The following is a 24,759-nucleotide window of genomic DNA, read 5'->3' on the forward strand; positions in this document are numbered from 1 at the left end:
AAGCAAGCCCATTAGCGGATTAGCGCTATTAGCGGTTTAGCTGCTATTAGCGGCTATTAAAGGCTTAAGGGATTAGTGGATTAGCTGCTAAAAGGCTATTAGCAGCTTAGTGCCTTAGAAAAAGGGGGTGGGGAGCGGAAAAAAACCCCCCAGGAATCGCAAGACATTTTCGTCTTGCAAAGCAAGCCCATAGCAAATTTGTCCTGTGAAGCACCTCCAAAACGGAAAACCCTTTCGTCTAGGGGGTTTTCCGTCTTGCGAGGCATTCGTCTTGCGGGGCACCACTGTACTTTTATGTCATTAAATCTTGGGTGGTTTAGTACAACACCATCAGGGAAATGGATCTTTGTATATTCTTAAGCTTATTCCTTATTTGTATGAAGTCCGGTCCTCGGCAGATATCATGGCTTGATACTATTTGAAGTTAGAAAGTGAAAAAACCAAAACAGTGGTGGTAATTTTGTAGGAAGCATTTTATTCCTGGATGTGTGAAGAGTGATGTTGCTTGATTGCAGGAGAAGTAAACTGGATCCAGATTAAAACTTCAAAATGGTCCTATACAGTGTACAATGTGAGTTGCGTTGATTTCTTCTTTTAACTGTAACTTGTTTAATTTCGGATAGATGACATGGGAAGCTGCCCAGCAGGCAAATGCAGCAACTTAAGGCCTGCTTATTTGATCCCTGGAATTCTTCACGGGCCACAACTCCACTCCACCAGCCAAACTCTTCACTGGCCCTGGTCCACACTCACATGTATTTTGCCTGCCTGAAATGCTTGTTGGGCTGGAGAATAGGGGTGTGTGTGTGTGTGTGTGTGTGTGTGTGTGTAGAATGCAGCCTACTGTTATGCTGCCCATTTTGCCTCTTGCCCCGCTCGCCTCTAGCATACGGCCCTTGTAAGGTGGCCCAGAAGGGAGTTCAGCCTTGGGCTGCTTTGATAAGATCTCCAACCCTAAGGTAAAGGGACCCCTGACCATTAGGTCCAGTCGTGACCGACTCTGGGGTTGCGGCGCTCATCTTGTTTTATTGGCCAAGGGAGCCGATGTACAGCTTCCGGGTCATGTGGCCAGCATGACTAAGCCGCTTCTGGTGAACCAGAGCAGCACACGGAAACGCTGTTTACCTTCCCACTGGAGTGGTACCTATTTATCTACTTGCACTTTTACGTGCTTTCGAACTGCTAGGTGGGCAGGAGCAGGGACCGATCAACAGGAGCTCACCCCGTCGCGGGGATTCGAACCGCCGACCTTCTGATCGGCGAGTCCTAGGCTCTGTGGTTTAACCCACAGCGCCACCCGCGTCTCCAACCCTACTTTATGCCAAATCAGACTCTCCAGGGTTTCAGACGGGTCTTGTTTCCCAGTCGTACCTGGAGATGCCAAGTATTGAACCTGAGACCTTCTGCCTGCAAAGTATGTGCTCTGCTTCTGAGCTTTTGGCCCACCCCCAGTAGACTGTCCAGGACTGTACATGGCTAATGGTGATTGGGAACCGTGTCTGCTCAATCCTGTTCCAGCAGTTCTCCAAACTACTACAGTTTCAATTCAGCATGTTTTTGTCCTTTTCCGAACAGGAATCGGATGGAAAATACTTTACTTTCCCTCTCTCAGGCCATCGAAAACCATACAGTCATGTCTACTGTCAAAGCAGTATGTTGGTGAGAAATTGCTTTCCTTTGCGGCTTGACTTAACTTATGTATTTATAGTAAGAAAACGATTTAAATACTTTCACTATTTTGTATGCCAAGCTATAACGTGTATTCTTACCTCTCTCCCCCACATACCTGTTTTATCTATCAGGACACAAACAGTTGGATATATGGCTGTATAAACAGTTCCTCACCTGTGTGGTAAATATATTTTACATTTCATAAACAAGTAAAATAGAACTGTTTGCCGAAGATACTTATGCAAATTACTGCTGTTTTTAATGTTCATTTAAAAATAAGGTTTGGTTTTGTATTTGCTTAAAACAGGTGGTGCTTAGTTCTGTTTTGTTTTCATTTTTGTGTTATATTTTCTGGCCTCTTCCGACTGTTGTGACATACTAGGAATTTAAGCCACCCTTAAACCTGCCTTAATCCACTTCTTGGATTAGGAGAATCCCTATAATCCCACGGTTAGCTGTGTATTTGGCTTTAATGAATAGGATTCCCCTGGGGACTGGTGGATTTTGAACGTATTCAAAATTAGCTTAAGCACCCTGCAGTTATATTTAAATACTGAAGAAAGAACATTAATATAGCCGTATTATAATATCACATTTAGCACTGTAACACTTTCATATGGTTTATCTAGTACATGAGAAAGCATTTTCAGTGCTCAAAATACCGGTAGTTCTTGCTCAAGGAAAGGCCTTCCGGTATTTGTTTGCAATATGCCAATTTATACATTAACAGTCTTCCATGTATTCCTTAGCCATTATTTTATTGTTTCCACTGACCGGTAACCAAAATGTTTGCACAAAAGGGCAAGTTAAGAATTTTTGGTTTTTTGGTAAAACATCCTTAAACTTTCTCTAAGAGGATGACGACAATATATAGAGGGAGTTTATGTCTGCTTGCTGCCTTCCCTTTATAACTTCCATGTAGAAATCTGCAGAACAGCTTATTTGCTAATTAGCTGTTGTGCAGGAACATTAGACACAGTAAATGTCTGGACCAGTGGTAAAGGGTAGTTTCTGCAGAGAAGGAAGGGAATAAAAGCTTGGGGGGGGGGAGGCAAAGTTGTTGTATTTGTTTTAGTTTTGCCAAAAGTTATTGAGCTTTTTGGGCAAAATTGGAAAAACCAGACATTTTGGAGCTTTTAAAAAAGTAAAGGTAAAGGGACCCCTGACCATTAGGTCCAGTCGTGACCGACTCTGGGGTTGCTGTGCTCAGCTCACTTTATTGGCCGAGGGAGCCGGCGTACAGCTTCCGGGTCATGTGGCCAGCATGACTAAGCCGCTTCTGGCGAACCAGAGCAGCGCATGGAAACGCCGTTTACCTTCCTGCCAGAGCGGTACCTATTTATCTACTTGCACTTTGTGCTTTCGAACTGCTAGGTTGGCAGGAGCAGGGACCGAGCAACGGGAGCTCACCCCGTCGCGGAGATTCAAACCACTGACCTTCTGATCGGCAAGCCCTAGGCTCTGTGGTTTAACCCACAGCGCCACCCTCGTTTTAAAAAGTAGAATTGCTCAAAACAACACTGCTGACATGAGGTGCCATACACCCGCATTTTTCTGGACATTTCCACCTAGACACTGCTTCCAACAGCAGTATTCCAGTTATGTCTGGGAAATTCCAAACGTATGGCAAACCTATTCACTATGGTTTGCTGAAAGAAGCCAACTTCACAAATTACAGTTGGAAGGTGGCTTATTTCAGCAAAGTACAGTTAAAATTAACCACAGTTTGTCGAGATTAAAAAATTGCAACATGCTACAGTGAATCTGAATTGATGCTTTTGAATTATGGTGCTGGAGGAGACTCTTGAGAGTCCCATGGACTGCAAGAAGATCAAACCTATCCATTCTGAAGGAAATCAGCCCTGAGTGCTCACTGGAAGGACAGATCCTGAAGCTGAGGCTCTAATACTTTGGCCACCTCATGAGAAGAGAAGACTCCCTGGAAAAGACCCTGATGTTGGGAAAGATGGAGGGCACCAGGAGAAGGGGACAACAGAGGACAAGATGGCTGGACAGTGTTCTCGAAGCTACAAACATGAGTTTGACTAAACTGCGGGAGGCAGTGGAAGACAGGAGTGCCTGGCCTGCTCTGGTCCATGGGGTCACGAAGAGTCGGACACGACTAAACGACTAAACAACAACAGTGAATCCAAAATGGAAGTGAAAGCTTCTAAACACTTCAGAATTGTGGCCAGAGTCAAACTTTTTATGTCTTATCTCCATAATTTTAGAATGTGCTTATTGTGTTACAGTTTCTTGCCTGAGGGCATTTAGACCTACATTTCCACAAAGGCCTATTTTGACACTCTGGCCACTACACCACATTAGCTATAGGTATCAATAATAGTGATATTAGAGTTGCTTTCTAAACTTGCTTACCAATTAAAATATACCATTGTGCATAAGAAACTTGAAATAAATATTCATGAACATCTAGCATGGTTCTCTAATTTCTAGTAATTTTTTCTACAGTCTGCGAGGTGTTGATTTGAGTTGGAAAACTGAATTACTGCCAACAGTTAAGGTAAAAATTGTACCATTTCCTTGAAAACTAAACACTTGTTTGTTTATTCATTATTTAAGAGAATATAAATGTTCTGTGCACTTAAACACTAATGAATCCACTTAAACACATTTTGAAGAGCTTCTGTGATAAAATTAACAGTTCCAGTTTTTCCTTGTGGTTTAAGTGCTCTGCAGGAGACTTCGAAATTATTTTCACCATGATTTTTTTAAAAGACTCAAAATACACTTTGCAGGCCAGTTAAACATTACTTTTGCATGTTTTGTCTTTCTAGACTGTGACTCTGAAACTTGAAGACTATCCTTCTTTGTCTCATCTTGTGCTTCATATACCAGCCGTCAATGGTAATAAGGTAATAGAGAGGAGTGTCTAGTTTGTGTGTGTTTAAAACCAATACCACCTGAGTATTTTACATAACTTTTCCTGAAATGTTGTATTTTTTAGCGCATGCTATAGCTTGTGATGAGAACTGTTGCTTTCTTTTAACAAATGAGCCAAGTCTTTGCTGTTAGACCAGGCATAGGCAAACTCGGCCCTCCAGATGTTTTTTAAGACTACAATTCCCATCATCCCTGACCACTGCGCTAGGGATGATGGGAATTGTAGTCCCAAAACATCTGGAGGGCCAAGTTTGCCTGTGCCTGTGTTAGACTATTGATGGATTGACTGCAAGAGTTGTTTGCTTCTGTAGTATCTGGGGTAAAGCACAAACCATGCTTTAGGCTCCACAAGAGAGCCTAAAATATGCTTAGTTCCAAATGACACATTTGAGAATCTGCAGAACATTTGCAGGTGATACAGAAATGACCACTATGCTTATTTCTGTTTACTAATACAGTGGTACCTCGGGTTAAGTACTTAATTCGTTCCAGACGTCCGTACTTAACCTGAAACTGTTCTTAACCTGAAGCACCACTTTAGCTAATGTGGCCGCCGCGCTGCCGGAGCACGATTTCTGTTCTCATCCTGAAGCAAAGTTCTTAACCTGAGGTAATATATCTGGGTTAGCGGAGTCTGTAACCTGAAGCGTATGTAACCCGAGGTAGCACTGTAAGGTGATTTGTTAAGTTTATGGTTGAGTCAGCTCTCGAACCCAGTTCTCCTGGTGTGAAGTTTAATACAGTGGAACCTCAGTTGCCGAACATAATCCGTTCCAGAAGACCGTTCGACTTCCTAAACATTCGACAACCAAGGCGCAATTGCCAGTCGGCAAAATCCATTGAAAAAATGGAGAAACGCGCCTCGGAAGCCGTTCGACTTCCGAGGCACGTTCGAAAACGGAAGCATTCACATCCGGGTTGTCAGCGTTCGAAAGCCAAAACGTTCAACTTCGGAAGCGTTCGACAACCGAGGTTCCACTGTACCTTGCCTTGGTTTTCCACTTTGTGAGGATGAAATGCTATCTGGACCACTGCCAGAAATTCTAGAAATCACTTTGTATTTCTTTGTTGCAGTTTACTTTGGACTGCGAGTTCTTTAACGAAGCTTCAAGAACAGTACAGCTTCCAGTGACCCACCTTTTTTCATTTGGTAGGCCTCCTTCGCTGCATTTGGCAAATGCATGATTCTGGTTTCCGTGTATTTAAATAATTATTTCTTGTTAGTTGTGACTCTAAAGACTGAAATCTTTAAGATAATATTTTAGTTTTCTGTTAATTACGTTGCTTTGACTGTATACTCTATCTTTGACTTTCCTCAGATTGTTTTATTGATGTTTTACTATTCTGTGTACCGCTTTGAGATTTTTCTTAAAAATATAAAGCGGTATAGAAATGAAATAAGTAATAATGATAATTTACTGACTACTTCTGACATGAGGCATTACTTTCTACAGGGCTTTCTTCAAGCAAAATCGTATTAAATTCAACTGGCCTTATTCACAAGGTTCAGCTTCAACATTTTGGTCAGGTATAAATACTGATTTTTTCCCATTATTATTATTATTTTATTATTATTATTTCAGGTACATATGTTTTCTGTTTTGGGTTAGTTCTTTTGGGGAGTTCTAGTAAACTAACATGTATTGCATTGTTACATTTGTTTAGATATACCAAGCTTTTAACATCCTTATAGAGAGCCGATGCCAGTCACTTAAAGGTAAATTTATTTCCAGAAATCACTTTTAAACCAGTGTTGGGAGGGAGGGAATCCTTTGATGTACCTCATTACTCGCATGCTCTTATTTTTGTAATATCATTTGTTCTGTAGTCTTCATTTCTAAGCTCATTTTGTAGTCTGACTTGCTGTAAAATTAACCTTATTTGATTATTATTTTTTGGCTTTGTTTACTGATGTACGATTTCATGTACTGTATTGAAACCTACTGATTCACATTTGAGCAAGGCACATCCAATATTAAGGCCCACCTTGCTCTTCCCTGCTTTTAAAATCTCCCAATTTTTGTTCGTTTTTCTTCAGTTTTGCTGAGATTTCATAACAGTCGTCTTCTTTTCTTGAAGTACAGTGGTGCCCCGCAAGACGAATGCCTCGCAAGACGGAAAACCCGCTAGACGAAAGGGTTTTTCGTTTTTCGATGCGCTTCGCAGGACGAATTTCCCTATGGGCTTGCTTCGCAAGACGAAAATGTCTTGCGAGTTCCTGCGATTTTTTTCCGCTCCCCACCCCCTTTTTCTAAGCCGCTAAATCACTAATAGCCTTTTAGCAGCTAATCCGCTAATCCCTTAAGCCTTTAATAGCCGCTAATAGCGCTAATCCGCTAATAGGGTTGCTTCGCAAGACGAAAAAACCGCTAGGCGAAGAGACTCGCGGAACGAATTAATTTCGTCTTGCGAGGCACCACTGTATAGTTTCAGTAGCTGAGCTTGCCAGTTCATTACAAAGCACTCTACAATTCAGCTCAATTTTTCTGCAGTACCCCAGCTTGATTTCATATTATGTTAACTCTTTTAGCTGATAGATATATATCAGGTCTGAAAGGTCTGTTAATCTAGAAGATTTGATCTGAACTACTATCTCAAGTTTAGCAGGTGAACTAGTGAACTACAAATAAGCTAAGGTATCAGCATGTGGAGATGTCTGCTTAAATCAGCCAATTAGAGTGTGTGTTTCAGAATCCATTATTTTTTGTTTGCTCTTATCATGGGTAAGGGGGGGAAACGACTCTGTTACAAGAACTTTTTTTTTTAATCGGTTGATTTAAAAATGGATGGGTACTTGGGAGGCAAATTTAAGCTTACTTTTAATGCAATGGCAAAATTCATTTTAGTCCATAGATTTTAATATTCTTAATCCCTTATTTATTGGGGTATTTCCTGAGCATTACAAGATTGGGCTGAAATGTTTGAAAGAAAATAAAGTGTGTGTGTATGTGTTTCTTCCCCTCAAATGGAGCTAAAATATTTTCTAATGTAAGTGATAACTGAGATGTGACAGTAGATTCAGGACTCTGCTTCATTAATGGGGTGTGGACTGAGAATTTTATTTGATGATTTTATCACTGGTGAGCAGCTGGTGTGTCCTGGTAAACCAGCTAAATGTGTGTTGCCACTGAGCTAAGTTTTATTCTAAACTCTGTTCTGATCGTTTAGATTTGGTATACAGTGGTACCTCTGGTTATGTACTTAATTCGTTCTGGAGGTCTGTACTTAACCTGAAACTGTTCTTAACCTGAAGCACCACTTCAGCTAATGGGGCCTCCTGCTGCTGCCGCACGATTTCTGTTCTCATCCTGAAGCAAAGTTCTTAACCCGAAGTATTGTTTCTGGGTTAGCGGCGTCTGTAACCTGAAGTGTATGTAACCTGAAGCATATGTAACCCGAGCTACCACTGTATATAGATCCCTGTGTGGGCGAGAGAGGAATTAAATGTGTGCAAATGTAGTTGGCATCCCTAAGATGCCTAAATTTGTTTTCTAATCTGTTTCAGAGGGAAGCTTTCAGTTCATATGTATGAGATGGTATATGTGCTGTGTGTGTGTGTGTGTGTGTGTGTGAGAGAGAGAGAGAGAGAGAGAGAGAGACCCATTGGAAACATGGTGATGTGGATAGGATGCAAATATTATTCCTTTCATTAAAGTCAGCAGCTTTCAGGGTTCACAGTGGTAAAATGACTGGTTCATTATGCTGCAGGCACACAACATTTAAAATGAACCTGGATTGCTCTTGAAATTCTCCTCTTGCCCCCGCCCCAGAACTTGCAGGTTAGCATTAATAACAAGGCATGGTCTTTCGTTGTCCGTTGCGTTAGCAGACTACCAGTTTGTTACTTGATCTTTTGTAGTTATCCTTTCCCTAATCCAAACTGATTCGCTTTGTCTTGGGTAGTACTTGGATGTTAGGCATTACAAAGGCAGATTTATGTGGCTGGGTTTTTTCCACTTATGATAACAATCACACAGCCGCTTGGCATCTTGAAATCTCCCATTTATGCCAGCAGAACCTTATCATCCTCATGCCCAAGAAGTGTGTGTCAGTGCAGAGAGGAAGCTTATGCATCGTAAGCCTGACATTTTTAAATTGCCACTTGAACTGGGTGCACGGCACTCTCCTTAAAGTTGGCAATCTAATGCCACTTAAGAGTGAAAACGGATGAAGTGAACATACATTTTCTGTTCTGTGAATGACCTTCCCATTTATCTTGCTGAGTGGCACAGTTGCCATTTCTCTTTGCTCTTGTTGTACTTCATAAGCCTCTTTCTATTTCTTTCACTGTGCCTGCCTGCAGAGTTGGAATCGGGTAAATGATGATATCACACAGCCCTAATATTAAGTCTGCCGTGCCGCTTGAGTCTGCAGTGTGACGTGAATAATGAGAAGTGTGGCTCAATGCAAAATTGAGATAGACGAGACACATTGGCAAAGAAGCAAAAAAATTAAAATGCCGATCATTAGAGATTGTGAGCAACTGGGAGATGGTTATTGGAATAAGAGAATTACACATTACAGTGGTACCTTGGGTTAAGTACTTAATTCGTTCCGGAGGTCCGTTCTTAACCCGAAACTGTTCTTAACCTAAAGCACCACTTTAGCTAATGGGCCCTCCTGCTGCCGCTGCACCACTGGAGCACAGTTTCTGTTCTCATCCTGAAGCAAAGTTCTTAACCCGAGGTAATATTTCTGGATTAGCGGAGTCTGTAACCTGAAGCTTATGTAACCCGAGGTACCACTGTATTGTTATTTCAGTTGTTGTTACATTTCATTACAATTCTGCAACCTTACATTCTAGCTGTTTTATGACTATTTTTTAAGTGTTAAGATCTAAAGAAACAAAAAGAGAGTCAAATGAGATTTGGGCCTCATTCTTGGTCTCTCATGTCACAGCAGAACCTAAGGTGTTGTAAAACACTCCTTGGACTTGCTTTTTGATAGCGTGATACGTTTTGAAAAGTTTATTTGTTTGTTGTAGCAGAGTCCTTTTGTAGTGGCCTGATTTAAACTGTATTTCATCACGTGCTTGGCTCTTTGTTTTATTATGTACTTTCATTTGCTTCTTTCAGAAAGGAAACCTACTGTGTACCAACTTCATATACCATGGTCCTATGAAGACTCTTTAACTTTGTCACAGTAAGAGTTTATTTGATTTCTTTACGTCACTGAAAAGTGTCACACCTTAGGACTTCCATATATGATATGAATGCGTTCTCACAATATGCAGGTGAATAGGACCACAAAATTTGGTATAGCAAATGATCTTAACGTCAGAGTTTTTAAGGAAGGGTGAAGGTTTCGTGTGTAACAACAAAACACCGAATAATAGTTAAGTAGCCAGAAGATTCCTACTAATTCCCCGTTTCTTCCCAAGTCCACATGAGACATGGCTTTGTCTTGATGCTTCCATGTGTATGCCTCTCCTAGAATAATTCCAAAAAGGTATCATCAGTTGGAAGAGGCTTGAGGAGTGAATATGTTGCTGGTCACTTATTCATAGGTCCAAGCAGTCCCTTTAATAAATTATTCTTCCTTGCTGGCAGTGTTATCTCCACTGGTTAAAACCATGGCTCCCACCCTAATCAGAGTTTGCAAACTAGCTTCAACCATAGTTTCAAAGTCTGAATGATATGGAAACCTTGATAAGCGGTAGGTAATGCCACTTCTTAAATGAATGACAGCTCTGAATGTCTCGTTTTTAGCTCGTCATTAAAAAACAACAACCAGTGGAACCTGCAGCAAAAGCTAGCAATGTATCCTCCTGCACAAAATGAGTTCTCCTGTCTCACAATGCCATGCACACTTAAAAGGATCACATCAGACTTTATTTTAGATTGGACAAGTGTTCATTGCAGATCATTATTTAAAAAAAATAACCTAACCACCACAGGGTTCCATCTTCGACTGAGATTTCTGCAAAGCTGCACATTGCCCAGCCTGAAAATGACACTGCTGTTCCATCGTTGAACATTTATTCATCTTCAGATTGCCAATATGAAGTAAGTGAAAGCCTATATGAAGTAAGTATAAAAAAGAGAGTTACATTTCCCCTACTTCCCTTCAAAACAAGGGGGCCCATTTTCTGTATTGTAGTAAAAGACAAATAGTGGAAGTCTTTTGATGCACAACTGAAGTGAAGTTCCCTTGGTTGTATTTCAGCCAACTGATTTTTGTTATATGTCAGAGTAGGAGAGAGCCTTCTTGGTAATGGCACCCCAGTTTTGGAATTCTTTATTTCCCCTGGTCTTTGCTCAGTAATTAGTGCCTAGGCCTGTTGTTCAGTGTTTCCTTATGATTGCAAATGGACTGCCTTGTTTTACCAGATATGGTTGCATCATTTTACATGGATCTGATTTTTAAATTGTAACCCGCTCTGGGATTGCTTTGCAGTGAAATGCTGGTAATAAAATATTTTAAATAAGATCAACCGAGCTTTCACCTTTTGTGAAGTGAGCATTTTAAGAGTGCTGTATTTATTTATTTTCCACTAAAATGCACATTTTGCTATTGTTAATAATTCTGAGGATAAAAAAATGACAAAAAATAAAGTATAGTTGCCTGTCACTAAAAAACCCCACATAAAATGACACTTAACTAGGTGACGCTTAACAAAGGCCTGGGCAAACATTCTGTGCTGGGGGAAAATCTTACCATGTTACTGAAAAGGCATAATGATTGTACTAAGTGGACTTTGAGGGACATTTCTACACGCACAATGCTGGCAATCCCCCACCAGACCTCCAATACTTGGGCACAAACATGTGGTAATTGGGCAAGCTTTCAGGTTCCTGAGTCCTAAACTGTTTAGGTCTTACCCATTAACACCAGAAGTTTGAATTATGCTTGGAAATGGATTGGCAGTTGGTGTATGTTTAAGAACTAACAAAATATGATCTTGATGGTCTGTCCTCATAGAATCATAGAGTTGGAAGAGACCACAAGGGCCATCGAGTCCAACCCCCTGCCAAGCAGGAAACACCATCAGAGCACTCCTGACATATGGTTGTCAAGCCTCTGCTTAAAAACCTCCAAAGAAGGAGACTCCACCACACTCCTTGGCAGCAAATTCCACTGTCGAACAGCTCTTACTGTCAGGAAGTTCTTCCTAATGTTTAGGTGGAATCTTCTTTCTTGTAGTTTGGATCCATTGCTCCGTGTCTGCTTCTCTGGAGCAGCAGAAAACAACCTTTCTCCCTCCTCTATGTGACATCCTTTTATAAATTGAACATGGCTATCATATCACATAGGAGCTTAGCATCTGCATTTTAAGTTTCCAGTCTTCCAAGGCTGAACAATACATTGCAGCAGACTGAACTGGAGCCCATAAGAGCATGGTTCCCTGTGGCCCAGCAGTCAGTGTCTAGGAGGGATTGCAGTTGGTTCACCAGCTGAAAATAATGCAAGGCACTTTGTACAAACCAGGGCTTTTTGGGCCTCCAGGGACGCTACTGGATTGTTAAACTGCACACCTTATTTTATCATAGTAACAGAGTATTCTCATTATTTTGTTCTTATGCTATATTATTGTTTGGTGTAAAAAAAAAAGCTACTTTTTAAAATGTGTGTTGCAACTAGGTAATCGTCAAGACCTCTTTTCTGCAAGTCGTTGGTCAGGTAAGAAAGTTTTGTTTCACTTAACCTTAAGCTGATAATGCGTAAAGATAACAAAACAAAAATAACGTACCTGGATCTGATAAAATGTATTCTGTGAGTGTAGCTTGCATCTATAACAATGGGGTGTTAAAAGATAGTCCCAACTGCTCTAACGGATGCCTCCCCAAAATAGGGGTGTGGTGTCTACATTGCCAAGTAATTCCCATCCATAGAGCCTGGGTTGGATGGGTGGAAGCAGAAAATGCTTTGTTCATAAGAGGACCAGCTATTGCATGTGTTTACAGGTTTCCTGCCGCCAGGCAATACCATCCACGCATCACGTCAAGAACAAACACATCCTACATCTGTGGGAACTTCTTGGGAAGCAAGAAATAACTTGAATGTAGACCAAACAAATGACTTGCTCAAGGCCATATGCTCAATTCAGTTCCCAGGACATCAGACCGCACCTCTCAGCCAGCACTTGCTGCTACTGCACTGTGCCTTTTTTAAAAGAAGACAAAGCAGTTATGAAAAATCGGAAGCAGACTGAAAAGCCTTAAATAGCTGTCTCTAAAGCAGGGCAGGTGGGACATGGGTGGCGCTATGGGTTAAACCACAGAGCCTAGGACTTGCCGATCAGAAGGTCGGCGGTTCGAATCCTCGCGACGGGGTGAGCTCCTGTTGCTCGGTCCCTGCTCCTGCCCACCTAGCAGTTCGAAAGCACGCCAAAGTGCAAGTAGATAAATAGGTACCGTTCCGGCAGGAAGGTAAACAGTATTTCCGTGCGCTGCTCTGGTTCGCCAGAAGCGGCTCAGTCATGCTGGCCACATGACCCAGAAGCTGTACTCTGGCTCCCTTGGACAATAAAGCGAGATGAGCACTGCAACCCTAGAGTTGGTCACGACTGGACCTAATGGTCAGGGGTCCCTTTACCTTTTTTAAAGCAGGGCAAGTCAGCAACAGAATAGCAAATGAAACTTATTTGTGCAAATTCAGTTTTGCTTAAATCCTATTAACTTAAACCAGGTCAACACAGCTTGCCATGCTTCAGACCAGCCATCATTTATTGGGTTGGTAATTTATTTTTTTGCCGCCTGCCTTAGATGGGTAAACAGCCAGAAAGTCAGAACACATGTTGGTGGATTGCAAGATAATTCAGGCCTGATTTGCCCAGGTGGCTAAAGCTACAGTTCTGATTATAAAGTGGCCATCTTTAATCACAGTCTGAAACTTGATTGTGCTAAATTTGAAGCCGTGTTCTGGGTTGATATGTACATTTATGGGAGCATTGTTGCTTTCACATCCCCACCCCTTCATGCTAATGCTGATGTACTTGATTGCAACTTGAGATTTGAGTAACAGATTGATATGTCTGCGTGCTTTTTCTTGGCACTAGAATGTGTGGTACTCATACCTGTGGAAAAGAAACTGAGCCCATTTTTATCTTGAAAAAAGATATCCTGAGAGCTAGCGTAGCATATCAGTTAAGAATATATTTTGGGAGTTTTTAATGAAATCTCAGTCCACCCATGAATTTGCTAAGTGGTATTGAGCAAGCCATTTGTTGTCTCAGCCCTCCCACCTGTTATATAGGCATGTCTCACAGGTTTTTAATAATTACTCAGATAATGTATGTGAAGTATTTAGAAAAAAAGCACTTATGTAAGTACTGAATTGTGGTGGACATTGGGTGATATTTGCATGCTCCATTTTTTCCATAAAACATTCTTGTTTTGTAGGTAATAAGATTCCATGGTGGCACTCTACCCGTGTACATAATTTCTAATATTCTTCTTGCTTATGGAAGACAGTTAAGGTCCCTAATTTCAACAGGTAACATTTCGTGAAAAGATTTTTAAGCGCAGGTTTGTTTATTATTATAAAACTAGAAAACAAGAGTTTCATTGTACATTTCATTTGTAGTTCAGCAATCGTTTTGTTACCTTTTTTAAAAAAACCTCTGAGATTTGTTGGAAAGTGGTTGATAATCTCGTAGATACTGATAGGAATCTGGGGAGGGAAGCTATTAACTGGCAAGAATAAACAATAGTTATCGTATAGCTTATCGACTTGAATGTATTTTAAAGCAAACGCTTTACAATGCTAAATAGAGCTTTTAAAAATCAGTACATTTTTAAAGCTTGAGTTATATTTGATTTCTCAAATCATTAGGGAAATATCCACCAAGTTATTTGCCCTTTAGGGCAGGAGCTTCATTTTGGTCAGACCTGCAAGCTGGGGGGGAAACACATTTAAATATATTCATGGAACTGAGAATTCTGTGTCACAAATAATCAGTGTCTAAAACTGAATACAACTATTACTGTAAATAATTTCTGTCGGTCTGTTTCCCCTCACCACCAGTATTGACATTATATGACAAATAGAAGGTTTACTGCAGTGGAATTAACATTTAACAATGGTTATAATATATCCTGAATTTTGGAACATTTATGATTTTTCTGTTAATATTTGAATTTACTGGCCACATCTGATTCTTGTTATACATTTTTCTTGTTCTAGGTCATTGCACAGATTTTGTACCTGCACTTACTAAAGCTGCCAGGCCCTATAAAGTAGAACCAATAGTGATTATTGTTAAATTCTTGTTGGGGTAAGTTCCTTGCTGGTATATTTTCCCATTACACCATGGAATTCTTCATGCAGCAATAAAGGTCCTCATCAGTAACATGCATAATAAAAAAATACAGCATTTGAAATTAGGATTAATTATAAATTTTTGATAAGCAAGTAAAGCAAACAACTATCATCTTGTGTTTTCTCCCCCCATAGGCTTAACTGGCTTAAAGGAATCTGGGATATATTATCCTTGCCAGAATTGGATGCTGTTACACTGAACAACCAGAACTTGTGGTTTCCTTTTGTATCTCTAATCCTCTTTATGTTTGGAACCGGCATAGCCTATTGGTGTGGCAAACTCTTCAGTTCGTTTCTAAGGATCTCATCCTCATTGCATGTAGCTTTGGCCAGGTAAAAAACAACAACTGCTCTTATTTTATGTGGGTGAAATGATAAAAGATGAAAATGTAATGCCTACTTATTAAACAGTGGTTATACTAAACCTGGGGATAGTTCTTAACTAGCTGAGAGAATGGGTTAACTTTCATGGGGACTGTAGAACATTGTACAATATTTTACTAGCTGTTAGTGGCATCTTTGTGAGATGGTTCTAAGTGTTGAACTACTAATAAGCCGAGTTAACCTGGCTGTAAGGGCAATTTGGTTAACTTGGATTAAAGAGAGGTTTTTCTGCATAAGGTAGAACCTTATCAAGTGCTACCAAAGGATACTAAATGGTCAGAGGTTAATAGCTGGGTACTTGTTTAGTCCAGGACATCATTCACAAACTGGCCATTGCCAGTTTGTAATTTTCCTTTCCAGTTGAAATGCCATTCTTTTTCAATCAAATTCTGAACAGGGCATAAAAGCTTTTTTATTTCATGAAGGAATAAACAATTTATTACATTTCTGTTCTAGTTCTGCAGTGGTTTTCTTCCATTTTTGTTCCTTGGCCTAATCATATCAGATTGAGTTTATTATCCTTCTTTTATTTTTTTAAAGGTTAGATAGGATAGATATCATTTGTGGGCTTAAGGAGGTCTTTGATTTTGCTTTCAATTTTAGTTCTTGGAAATTGGAGCAAGTTTCTGCACTTATACTTATTGTAGCAGGCAGAATGAAACATGCAGCTGCCAAAATTCATGGCCCTTGACTTGATTAAACTTGATTTTTCCTTTCTCTTTCCGTCAAATTACTCTTTTTAAATTCTTGGATTGTACGGTTGATCTTTCTATTTAGGACTCCTCTTTTCCAAAGTAACTTTGCTCATCTTATCCGGGCAAAGTAAAAAGTAATCATGCTTTAATTTAGACTTTGACCCAGAAAGCCACAGAATGCTTGATTCCTATCTCAGGGTTTGTCCAAGAAACATTTTTTTTTCTAGAAACTGCCCCCCCCCCCCCCGCAAGAAGCTAAACCATTCCAGTGTGTTTGTGCTGTTATAATTCTCTAGTACTAACATCTGCTTTGGGAAATATACATAATTGAAAAACAGACTGGATTCACTAAACTTCAATGTACAAAAGAGATATTTGGTAATACTGTAACTCCTTTTCCTGAAACGTGAAATGTTTATTTGCATGTTTAGGGGTAACATTATTTTCAGAAAACCAGGATGTGGCATCTTTAAGTAGTATTCATAAATACCAAAACTGTTAGTTTAAAAAGAAATGGAAGGGAAAGAATACGAAAAACAGCAAATTCGGGACTCTGTGAAATGAATTGACCCTCATAGTTATGGGTTTTGGTAAGCCTCCAGATGCAGCTGCATTATAGATGTAGTGCCAGAGTGAAATTGTAACTTTTCCCTACGGACACGAGGACACCCTCTGAAGGGCAATGTGTACCTCCTTTAGCTTGAGCCAGGAAAATGTCTATTGCATAGGTTCTAAACTTGGGTTAGCACAAATTGTAGTTTGGCAAGGTGTCTGAGCTGATCCGTTATACTTTATACATGATTAGTGTTTGGCTGCTCAGGGTGTGAGCGGGCGGGTGTGGGGGATTCCCTGGTCCTGAATGGGGTAACTGTGTCCCTGAAGGACCAGGTGCGCAGCCTGGGAGTCATTTTGGACTCACAGCTGTCCATGGAGGCGCAGGTTAATTCTGTGTCCAGGGCAGCTGTCTACCAGCTCCACCTGGTACGCAGGCTAAGACCCTACCTGCCCGCAGACTGTCTCGCCAGAGTGGTGCATGCTTTAGTTATCTCCCGCTTGGACTACTGCAACACGCTCTACATGGGGCTACCTTTGAAGGTGACCCGGAAACTGCAATTAATCCAGAATGCGGCAGCTAGGCTGGTGACTGGGAGTGGCTGCCAGGACCACATAACACCAGTTCTGAGAGATCGGCATTGGCTCCCAGTACGTTTCCGAGCACAATTCAAAGTGTTGGTGCTGACCTTTAAAGCCCTAAACCGCCTCGGCCCTGTATACCTGAAGGAGCGTCTCCACCCCCATCGTTCAGCCCGGACACTGAGATCCAGCACTGAGGGCCTTCTGGCGGTTCCCTCATTGCGAGAAGTGAGGTTACAGGGAACCAGACAGAGGGCCTTCTCGGTAGTGGCGCCCACCCTGTGGAACACCCTCCCTTCAGATGTGAAGGAAATAAGCAGCTATTCTATCTTTAAACGACATCTGAAGGCAGCCCTGTTCAGGGAAGTTTTTAATATTTAACGCTGTACTGTTTTTAACATTTGATTGGGAGCCGCCCAGAGTGGCTGGGGAAACTCAGCCAGATGGGCAGGGTATAAATAAATAATAATCATATTCTGTTGCATTGTGCAAAGTATGAGCAGGCCAGGGCTGAACTGATACTACCCTTGCTGGTGCCTTTCCCGGGAAAATCAGAGGCTCACTATGTCAGGTTCCTACTGGAAGACCGGACAAAAGCTAGAACGTGGGAAAGTTTTTATTGGTGGTGGCAAGAACAAACGAGCCCTATATTCTAAACAAAGTGCTTGATTAACCTGGAGGTAGGCTGTATGAACTCTGTATTGATTTGTATTGTAATGTTTTGTTGGGTCTCTGGACCGTAATAAAGATTGTTGTTTCCCTCCAAATAAATAAACAAACAACAACAACAACAACAACAAGTGTTATTGTTAATAATAATAATAATAATAATAATAATAATAATAATAATAATATTGTGTGAATTAAATTATGATTGTTTGCATTTGCCAGACCCTCTCGACTTCCACCAGAGCCCAGTTTGATTACGCGAAGAAGGATGTGCGTAGCTGTTTGCATGTTTTTCCTTAGCTGGACTACATGTGGAGCGTTGGCTATATTAATGACATACGCTCATTACACCTTCAAGGTATTTAACCAGCATGTGGCAAATACAGTGTGTGGATAAAATGCTTTTAAAGTTTTTAAATCATAGGTTGGTTTGGGCAGTCTTCTTATAGGTTTGGTGCTGAGTGCGATGTGGCGTGGAAAATGAGAGGTAAAAAATGAGAGGTAAAAGATCGTGCTTGCCCTGCCTCCAAGTCATCCAGCTATCCCTGTTTTTGGTGCACATAAAATCCAACACATTTTGCTCAGATTTCTTGGTTGAATACTGTATTTTTCACTCCATAAGGCACACCAGACCATAGGGCGCACCTAGTTTTTAGAGGGGGAAATCAAGAAAAAAAATCTTATTTCCACACCGACGCCTCTCGCTCTCCAGGCTTCAGCGAAAGCAACGCGAGGCCTCCAGAGCGTGGAGGGAGCGCTCCCTCTGCGCTTCGGAAGCTTCGCGTTGCTATCGCTGAAGCCAAGGAGCCTGCATTTGCTCCATAGGACGCACACACATTTCCCCTTAATTTTTGGAGGGGAAAAAAGTGCGTCCTATAGAGCGAAAAATATGGTACTTTTTTTACTGTTACCGCCCCCCCCCCCCCCCGGCCTTCTGTGCCAACTGAAAACCTACTTCAGAGGGTTGGGGAACCCTTCAGAACAACATGGGAGGTTGCCCTTCCCTCGTAGTATGAAAGAACGAGAAAGGAATTGTGTTTTAGTTGGATTTTGCAGAATTGGCAAAGTTGACAGCTAAAATAAGAGAACCCTCGTGACAAAGGTTTTGTGGAAGAGTGGAAACCCTTTTCAGATTATTTAAAGAAATATTATTATATGATGGGCACGCGAGCAGGATTGGGACTATGAGCAACAGAAGAGAGTAAAAAGAACAGTAGTTTCGTTAAGGGTTAAGAGATCGAAGAAAGGGCGTGACAGAGGGAGAGAAACAAACACCATAGAGAAGGGGGTGGGAAGTAAAAGAAAAAAAGTTTTTATTATGTACTGAAATGTATGTGTGGAATTTTTGAAAACTTGATTAAAAAACTTTAAAAAGGGAATTATGTTTTAGTCTCGGTGATGAAGATAAGTTGCACATACAAGTTGATACACTGCAGTTCAAAAAGACTTTTTTTTTAACAGGTTATTAAACTGCATTCAAATGTCAGAACAGAACTAAGTGTCCTTGATACGGTAGGTTTGTTCAGTTATCAATTTAAAACATTGGAAGTTAATTGAAACCAACAGTCAAAGAAACTTTAAACCATCTCAAAATTTACATGTCTGGATAGGCTTGCCTAAACAAAAATAGTTTTGGCATTTAATGTTTTCAAATGTTTGTGTTCCCCCTGCCATGATTAGTTAAGATAATTAAAGGCAATATGAATTTAAGAAATGCATAAGAAGTGGTTAAAACGGGGGATCATCAGAGGTGCTGATGGAGGTCCAAAAAAAGATTGTATAACTGGTGACGTTTTGTGGTATGCATTATAATTCATATGTTAAAATTAATAAAAATTAATAAAAATTATTATTAAAAAAAGAGAACACTAAAAAAAGGGGGGGGGTTAAATCCTGAGTCAGCCGTGAAGCCCACTGGGTGACCTTTGGCCAGCCAGTCTCTCTCAGCCTCACAGAGTTGTTGGTGAGGGTAAAATGGAGACAGGGAGGATGCGTATCCCACCTTGAGCTCCTTGGAGAAAGAGGTGGGATATAAATTAAATAAATAGCACTACTTGATATTTTTTTATCTTCCCCATGAAGCACTTTTTAAGTTTGCCGTTAAACTTTTTATCACCCTATTAATGCCTACACTTGTATTTTATAGTGCCCAAAGAACTCGGAACAAAGCTCCGCTTGTTCCAAAAGAGAAACAGAAAAGAGCTGTGCATCATCAGCAGATGGCCTTTCAGCAGCAGCAGCAGCAGCAACGTCATCACCTACGGGCAGCGCAGCCGTTGACAGCGTTGTAGACAGTCTTAAGATGCACGTCACCGTCCTCAACTTGCTCACGTTGATTGTGCTGCTCAGTTGCCCGTCTTTCATTTACTGGCTGAAGAATCTCAGGTAAACCGCCAGAAGAACTTGCAGGTTTTATACAAGAATCCACGACGGGTTGGTTTCAAACTCAGCTACTCCATCCAAAGGCATTGGTTTTAAAATTGGGGAAGCTCATAGCAGCATCAGTATATGAAGTTTGTTGTATTATCTTTTACTGCGTTGCATATTGTTTCTTGTTCCTTCCCATGCCGTAAAATCTACCGTATTTTTCGCTCTATAAGATGCACCAGACCATAAGACGCACCTAGTTTTTGGAGGAGGAAAACAAGAAAAAATAATATTCTGAATCTCAGAAGCCAGAACAGCAAGAGGGATCGCTGCACAGTGAAAGCAGCATTCCCTCTTGCTTCTGGGATAGCTGCGCAGCCAGTATTCGCTCCATAAGACGCACACACATTTCCCCTTACTTTTTGGGATGGAAAAAGTGAGTCTTATAGAGCAAAAAATACGGTATTTCTGCTTGTGTAATCATTTAGAATCATAGAATTGGAAGGAACTCCGAGGGGCATCTAGGCCATGGGTAGGCAAACTAAGGCCCGGGGGCCGGATCCAGCCCAATCGCCTTCTAAATCCAGCCTGCGGACGGTCTGGTAATCAGCGTGTTTTTACATGAGTAGAATGTGTCCTTTTATTTAAAATGCATCTCTGGGTTATTTGTGGGGCATAGGAATTCGTTCATTTATTTTATTTTTTTCAAAATATAGTCGTCATCCCCACAAGGTCTGAGGGACAGTGGACTGGCCCCCTGCTGAAAAAGTTTGCTGACCCCTGATCTAGGCCAACTAAATCATACATGAGAGATGGCCATCCATCTCCCGCTTATGTATTATCTACCACTTGTGTCTACAATATTCTGTTGCTGCTACTTTGTGTTTCCTTTGCAAAATTTGATTTTCAGTTTATTACCATGCTCTTTGTTTTTTCTCCCCCAAATAGGTACCATATCAAGCTGGATCCTGATCCATGTCGATCAACTGCTTTTATGCTCATAGCCATTTTGGGTATACTTATGAACGCAAGCACTACAAAAGTTAAAACAAGGTACCTTAGTTCATTATCTTCATGTCCCCCACAGTTTTGGTGTTTGAAGGTGCAGTTTGGTGTGTGCGTGTGTGTGTGTGTGTTTTAAAACAAAACAATCACAGTTATTTTAGTCACATACAGTACAAGCCTTTAAGAGCATCTTCTGCCTGTTCTCACCCTGCCCACTATGTATTATCAGGATCACTTAGCAGTGGGTCTCCAGCTGTTTTTGGATTACAGTTCCCATCATCCCTGACCACTGAGTCCAGCTAGCTAGGGATGATGGGAGTTTTGTGCTTTCAAGCTGTTTCCTTACTCTTTACTGTTCGGTGGGTGTGATTCAGAGAGGCTTCTCCAAGTGGGAGTGTCAGGGAAGATGTCTTCTGCCAATTTCTCCCCTGCAAGCCCCACATGTTATTATGGGGCATGCACCCCTGACTCTGTAAACCAAAAACAAGCCATGGTTGCAGCTCACCACTTTTTTGGAGTGAGACAAACCGTTTGTGCCTAATGCTAAGCTGAACTGTGGCTTAGCTCTGGGTAGTGTGGCAACAGCAGGACCCAGGGAAGAGCAAATAAGCTGTGATTTTCTCTTCCAGCACCAAAAGGCTTGCACATTCACGATAAACCATAGTTTGGGTTACTGTTACGTGCCAGGCCCTGAGTGCCCCCCCTACACTCCCATTTTCAGGGGTGATGATGGTTCAGGTCAACGCTTGCCATGTTAAGCCTCCATTTAAATGAGGCTGCAATATTGAAATGTCAGGCTAGGATATGCCAGAAGGTTGGATGGTTCAGTCCGAGTCTTTCTTTTCTTTTTCGATTTTTTATGTGTTTATTAAAAGTACATTCAGTGCATGGGAGTAGCCAAGAGGGGAGGGAAGGGGGGCAGCTGCCCCCCCCAATCAATAAAAATACATAGCAAGCAGAGGTTCTGCCCCCGTCTAACAAAAGGTCTGCTCCCCCCCCCAACCAAAATCTTGGCTACACTGTGAATCAGGGTCTGTTTTCAAGTCTTCAAGTAGTTCATGCAGGTCAGTTACATTCAGTTTGAGACGTTTTGTTATGGGGTTGCTGGGAGAAGAAGTGGGGAGACAGAGGGCTAAGGAAATAGGGGGGAAATTAACTTTCTCCCCCCCCCCATAATATATGAGCGGACCTTTGGTGTCAGCCCCGTGTGGGCAGGTATCTTAATTTTGCTGGCGGAACGAAAGATCAGACGGCCCAGGAGATGGTCGGTTGCAGTTGATGGGTTGCCGTGCGCTTTGTTTATGTAATATGCAGAAGTACGAGATACTCCCGGGAATATCTGCACTCTTCATTACGCCACACAGCTTGCAGCCTTAATAACGGCAGAATTGTTTTACCTTGTTTCCCCTTTCTCCACAGTAAACTGCTGAAGATTGCCGCACATCTTCCACTTCCTTTGTCCGTTGCCGCCGTGGTGTTTGCACCAATGCACTTAGACAGAATGCCATACTTTGTAATCCTTCCTCTTTTTCTTCACGCGTTATGCTGCATTGTGTAAAGACTTTAGTTTACCAAAGCACCAAGCACACCAGGGAGGAAGTTGAACCAAGGATAATCTGGGACAACATGAAAATCTCATAAACATTATCTTCTGTCCGTGGCAGAAGTGAAAGCAACACTGGGCACATGTTGTGAAGGTTGATCCAGTAAGAAAGCATAGGGTTTTGTACCTTACTGTTAAAAAAAAAAAATCCTTGTAGAAGCTTACAGCTCAGTTCTGAATCTGCCTCTGACAATGATGCTTTATTTTTGTGGTGTTGGAGCAGGGTTTTGGGTTTTTTTAAAAAACCACAAATGTGCACTTGTGTGTCCCATATGCTCTTCGGGATGAAGCACCTTTACTGTTGGCAAAATCCATAACCGATAGGACAATCCGAAAGTTCTTTTTCCGTTAACGGCAGCTGAAGTTATGTTTTGTCCTTCCTTGGGTCTGTACTAAGCTACAATGCCGATGCTGCTCGACTTGGTGACAAATCAAAAACTATTTCACAGCTTCCATGTTTGTGAGATTATTGAAAGTGGTGGTAGCCCAATACATCGATTTATATTCAACGTAACATAGTTTACTAAGTACCGTATTTTTTGCTCTATAAGACTCACCTTTTCCCTGATAAAAAGTAAGGGGAAATGTGTGTGCGTCTTATGGAGTGAATGCAGGCTGCGCAGCTATCCCAGAAGCCAGAACAGCAAGAGGGGTCTCTGCTTTCGCTGCGCAGTGATCCCTCTTGCTGTTCTGGCTTCTGGGATTCAGAATATTTTTTTTCTTGTTTTCCTCCTCCAAAAACTAGGTGCATCTTGTGGTCTGGTGCGTCTTATAGAGCGAAAAATACGGTATGTCAGCAGATGTGTATGCTCTTTGTACTGTTACACTGCAGTGTGAAGCTCAGGGCAGATTCTCGGGTGACTTTCTGTACATAGAGATTCATGCTAGTGTACATGGAAACATGTAGACAGTTACACGGATACCTTCTTTAGCAATACTTTCTGTTGGGAATAACACACCCATGTGAGTTTCCCAATATGTGCATATGCTCAAGACCAAAATATATATCTGTGCAGCTATTTAAATGTGAGTGTTTTAATAAGGCACTTCTGGCTTCAGTAATCATCATCACAATTATACAGCTTCCAGCCGAATGAAAACACAGCAAAACGTCACACATTAAAATTTCCCGATACAGGACTGCCTTCACAGGTCTTCAGAAAGTTGTTTATATAATTTGACATTGATGGGAGCCACTGCTGAGAAGGCCCTGTGCCTGCTTCCCTGTAACTTCATTTCTCACAGTGAGGGAACCTCCAGAAGGCCCTCGGAGCTGGACCTTAGTTGTCCAGGCTGAACGACGGGGAGTTGGAGACACTCCTTCGGGGGCCAAGGCCATTTAGGGCTTTAAAGGTCAGCATCAACACTTTGAATTGGAAGCCAATATAGAAGCTCAGATGACTAGGAGATGCTTCCCACAGTTTCCTTGAAGGGCAATGAAATCCCGTGCCATGTAAGCAATTTCTCTGCCTCCAGATCGTATCAGTCACCCACAGTATTAGCTTTAATTCTACTATATTGAGCTTGTTTTCTCTCGTCCATAACAAGAGGCCCCCAGAAAGCCGTCGGCCTGAAATCTGGACTACCTCCAGTGGTTTCATACAGACATTATTAAAACAAAATGGACCCCGGAGGTACTTGGTGAGATAATGTGTTACTGATAAGTTACTCAACACCATGGCATGAAGGCAAAACTAGACATTGGCACTCCCATCTCAACAAGTAGTCGGTGGATATGAGAAGCAAGTTTTTATCTCTATGTACAAAGAAGTTTTAAAAGAATCTGCCTTTGGGCCTAACTATTGAGTGGCAAATACTGATCACCTATATAACCATTTATAAAGGAGCAGCACGTTTTCTGGTACCTTCTGGTGAAATGTACCGGGTATTAATCCAACAGCAAACGTTGCTCCGCTTGCATTGCACCATCACCTTTGGGGAAAAAACTGCAGTCGTTTTGCAAATGTAGCCACTTACCTGCAAGCATAGCTGGTCGGCCTACCTGCATAGACACTTGTATATCTCGTTATTTATTTCTGGTGCATCCATTGCCTTGAGACCTGAGTG

At 41.5% G+C, this 24,759-nt stretch overlaps 1 protein-coding gene across 1 annotated transcript in view; it reads left to right on the plus strand.

Moving 5' to 3' along the window:
• The window catches only part of PGAP1 (post-GPI attachment to proteins inositol deacylase 1), a 49,739-nt gene extending 26,888 nt beyond the window's left edge, over positions 1-22,851 (plus strand). Inside the window, exons 9-27 of the mRNA XM_083407476.1 lie at positions 516-571; positions 1,576-1,659; positions 1,803-1,852; positions 4,144-4,195; positions 4,470-4,547; positions 5,650-5,725; positions 6,030-6,103; positions 6,241-6,292; positions 9,651-9,717; positions 10,472-10,580; positions 12,157-12,195; positions 13,917-14,010; positions 14,701-14,791; positions 14,971-15,168; positions 17,940-18,075; positions 19,179-19,229; positions 19,864-20,102; positions 21,033-21,137; positions 22,509-22,851. Coding sequence (XP_083263602.1) covers positions 516-571; positions 1,576-1,659; positions 1,803-1,852; positions 4,144-4,195; positions 4,470-4,547; positions 5,650-5,725; positions 6,030-6,103; positions 6,241-6,292; positions 9,651-9,717; positions 10,472-10,580; positions 12,157-12,195; positions 13,917-14,010; positions 14,701-14,791; positions 14,971-15,168; positions 17,940-18,075; positions 19,179-19,229; positions 19,864-20,102; positions 21,033-21,137; positions 22,509-22,647 — 1,790 coding nt within the window. The 3' untranslated portion in view covers positions 22,648-22,851. The remainder of the gene's footprint in view (positions 1-515; positions 572-1,575; positions 1,660-1,802; positions 1,853-4,143; positions 4,196-4,469; positions 4,548-5,649; positions 5,726-6,029; positions 6,104-6,240; positions 6,293-9,650; positions 9,718-10,471; positions 10,581-12,156; positions 12,196-13,916; positions 14,011-14,700; positions 14,792-14,970; positions 15,169-17,939; positions 18,076-19,178; positions 19,230-19,863; positions 20,103-21,032; positions 21,138-22,508) is intronic.
• Positions 22,852-24,759: the final 1,908 nt, after the last annotated feature.

Source organism: Podarcis tiliguerta (genome assembly GCF_965153285.1).
Source record: "Podarcis tiliguerta genome assembly, chromosome: 1".
NCBI lineage: Eukaryota > Metazoa > Chordata > Lepidosauria > Squamata > Lacertidae > Podarcis > Podarcis tiliguerta.